Genomic DNA, 3192 nt, shown 5'->3' with positions numbered 1-3192 from the left:
AAACAATCATCAAGATCTCTTTAAAAAAACATAACAATATATCAATATCAATACAACTAATATATTTTCGATATAAACCAAAGGAGGTGTTATCCACGTAAAGGTGATATAATTATAGAGTGAGATAAAACTTCTCTCCCACACGAATAATAATAATAATAATAATAATAATAATAATAATAATTAGGCCTCTTCTCTTGTATACGACTGCGCGCACTACGCACCCCTATCCCTTTTTTTAGGCCAAACCCATACACACTTTTACAATTCTACCCTCCATTCCCATATTTATTTCACTTTTATTTTTATTCTCTAAAATTTAATCTATCAAAATTATTATTATTATTTATTATTATTAACAATTTAAACAACCAAACCAAACCCTAGAAACAAACATACATACAAATCACATAATCGGTGATCCCAAGCTTAATCAAAACATCAGCTTATCGCCTTCAATTCGCTTCCAATTTTAACAAAAGGTTAGTAATTTCGTCAATTTTGTTGGTTTAATCGTTTTCCCCAAATTAGTTCTTTTGATTGAATTGAATATGTAATTTCTTCAATTACTGTTTTTTAATTTGTGGGTTATTGCAGTTATTGCTTAATCAGTTTGTGTTTTCAAGGAATTAATTTTTTAAAGTCAATTTTTTAATATTTGTATTAGATGCTTTAGTTATTGATTTGATCATATTTTTTTTCCTGTATTATTATTTTTAATTTTTTAATATTTTTTTTTTGGGATTATGAGATTATCTGTTGCTGGCTTGTAATCAGTTTGGATGTTATAGTTTTTAAAAGCAAGATCTGTTGAAAAATAATTAAAATTTATTAGAAAATTGGATGATACCAGTGTTTAACTAGAAGGATTTGAAGTTATGGTATTACTGTTATCTTCTGTATTTTTTATTATTTATTCACTTTGGGTGTTTTCAGATCTGTTGTTTTACGTCTAATTTGATCGCGTTAATTATGAGTTTGGATTTAATTATGGGAGATTGTTATTTGCAGGTTTGTGTAATCTGTTAACAAAATTTGATGGATATAATGAGGTTCAAAAAGGGTAGCAAAGCGGAGGTTATGAACAAAGAGGTGCAGAAAGCATGGTGTGTTGCAGACACGGGAGAAAAGGTTTCTAGAAGGGTCGTTAAGCCTTCTCCGCCTGCAATCGGTTCTCAGAAATTTGTGGCCGGTGATGTTGTTGAAGTTTTTGATGAAGATATTTGGAAAGTTGCAACGGTTTCAAAAATCTTGAAAGAAGGTCGGTTTTTGGTGAGGCCACACGGTTTTGCTTATGACATTAGGGCCCATAAAACGAACATTAGGGCTCAACAGTCGTGGGGTGATGGTCAAAGGATTCCGGTTGGAAAGGTAATTCCTTTTTTATAATTTTATATTTCCGCGTATGATTATTGTTTAAAAAACTTATCTTTATTTAACTTTTGATTGCTGTTTATAGATTTCGGGAAGCAAGAGATCATCCCCGTTTTGCTCATCTGTTCTTGAAGCTAAGAAAGTCAAACGTGCAGAGAAAGATGGCGGTCAAGGTCAAAGTCAAAGGCGTGTTTCAGGCCATTCATCTCAAAAGGTAGATGCTTTTGAGGGTAACAAATACAATAGTTTAAATGGTTATTATGAAATGGAGAAAAGAAAAACATATGGTGTTGGATGTGATCTTACAAGAATATCAGAACCTTACGAGTCTGATAATGACGAGTGCTCTGTTGGTAGTTGTAGTGTTCCTAGTGATGGTCATGGTCCTAATAAGTTGTCTAGTCATTATGATGCAGACGGTCTTTCTAGTGATGGCGAGTCTTTTAGTACTTCACGGGTCGAACACGAAGTTGCAGCGAGTATTCATAGGTTAGAGTTACATGCATATCGTTCCACTTTGGAAGCATTATATGCTTCTGGCCCATTAAGTTGGGAAAAAGAAGCATTATTGACCAATCTTCGTATTAACCTCAATATTTCAAATGATGAACATTTGACCGAGCTAAGGCATTTAATTTCATCTGGATCCCGTATTCTTGATTAACTGTGAATTGACGTTTTTTTTTTTTTTCTTTTTTTCCCCCTTTTAAGATTAGGACAATCTTGTACAATTTCAATAATGTTGTAAGAAGTAATATGAGATATTACATGTAGTTGCCTAGACTTTTTGATTTTGTAATTATTAATGCAATGTATCCAATCTTTATGAGGTGAAATTTAAAAAGGATTTGATTTTTTCTATTTTTATGAATTTTATTGATGGATGGTATACGTTTTCAGAGCCACAATTGGAGGCATGCGTCTCTTGCTTCCAAAGGGTCGAAACAAGATTCTGGTTCTGCTGCCTTTATTTGGAAAAAAAGCAGTGAGGCATTTCAGCATTCATTTGCTACAGATAAGACAATCTGTTGCCACTTGGCACTTATCTAAACGATTAAAAAAATGTCGGCTTGTTTGATATTATTAGCTCATCTGTTGCTATTTCAGGCCAGCCTTGATCTGTCATCCGTCATCACTGTGCTGCAGATGATTTATGGCTTATTTAAAAAAATATATGTGCTTGCAAAGAAGCCATTTTACCAAACAAATTGTTGTTTTACATATCCTTGTTATCTGGTTTGTCTTAACTGCACTGCAGGTTTATCGTGAGAAGACACCTCACGTTAACTGTAAGTGAACTTCAATACAGATTTTTTATTTATATCGCGTGATCGATAACCTTGTTATTTCATTTATGACAGGAAGGTGATGATGTTATGTTACTAACCGGTGGCATGGACTTCGCATATGAAAAGACTGTCTGCAGGTTTTTAGAATGACCCTTAAGCCCCCATTGCTTATTTTCATGAACTTGATATTGGATTATAATATTGTATCATATGATCAAGATGATGATGCAATATGTTGTAGATGTAGACTAGGTCACCAACTTTTAATTGGGTGTATATTAATTCATTTTTAATTAATGTAACATTATATGTCACAATCACCAATTGTTTACACTTTTATTGTGGAAGCAACCAAAATACCATGTTTGGTGTGCAGTCATAATTTGACTCAGATTGAAAGAATATGAGTGGTTGGATGTAAGATTTTTTGTAGAGATATATTACATAAATTGTCCATATAGTTTGGTAGAAATTGCGAGTTTCGTTAGGTTGAAATTATTATTGGGCGCTGCACACGTTACATTTGTGT

The 3192-nt window shown here is 32.9% G+C and overlaps 1 protein-coding gene across 2 annotated transcripts; it reads left to right on the top strand.

Moving 5' to 3' along the window:
* The first annotated feature begins 234 nt into the window (after positions 1-234).
* On the top strand, positions 235-3192 carry LOC143596011 (uncharacterized). Of its 2 annotated transcripts, XR_013146630.1 has the most exons (5): positions 235-482; positions 1012-1371; positions 1460-1863; positions 2275-2663; positions 2736-3192. XR_013146630.1 is itself a non-coding variant. In XM_077074892.1 (4 exons), exons 2-4 carry the CDS (start codon positions 1039-1041, stop codon positions 2450-2452), a joined length of 915 nt encoding a protein of 304 aa, XP_076931007.1. In that variant the 5' UTR covers positions 235-482; positions 1012-1038; the 3' UTR covers positions 2453-2703. The 2 variants fall into 2 exon arrangements, 1 of the variants encoding a protein (XP_076931007.1); XM_077074892.1 differs by lacking the exon at positions 2736-3192 and having other exon boundaries at positions 2275-2703.

Source organism: Bidens hawaiensis, unplaced genomic scaffold (assembly GCF_021521415.1).
Source record: "Bidens hawaiensis isolate Kalapana, Puna unplaced genomic scaffold, B.hawaiensis_p1.1 tig00045938_1, whole genome shotgun sequence".
In the NCBI taxonomy this organism is placed as follows: Eukaryota; Viridiplantae; Streptophyta; class Magnoliopsida; order Asterales; family Asteraceae; genus Bidens; species Bidens hawaiensis.
Note: the sequence above shows the minus strand (reverse complement) of the source record. Positions and strands in the feature narration are given on the sequence as shown.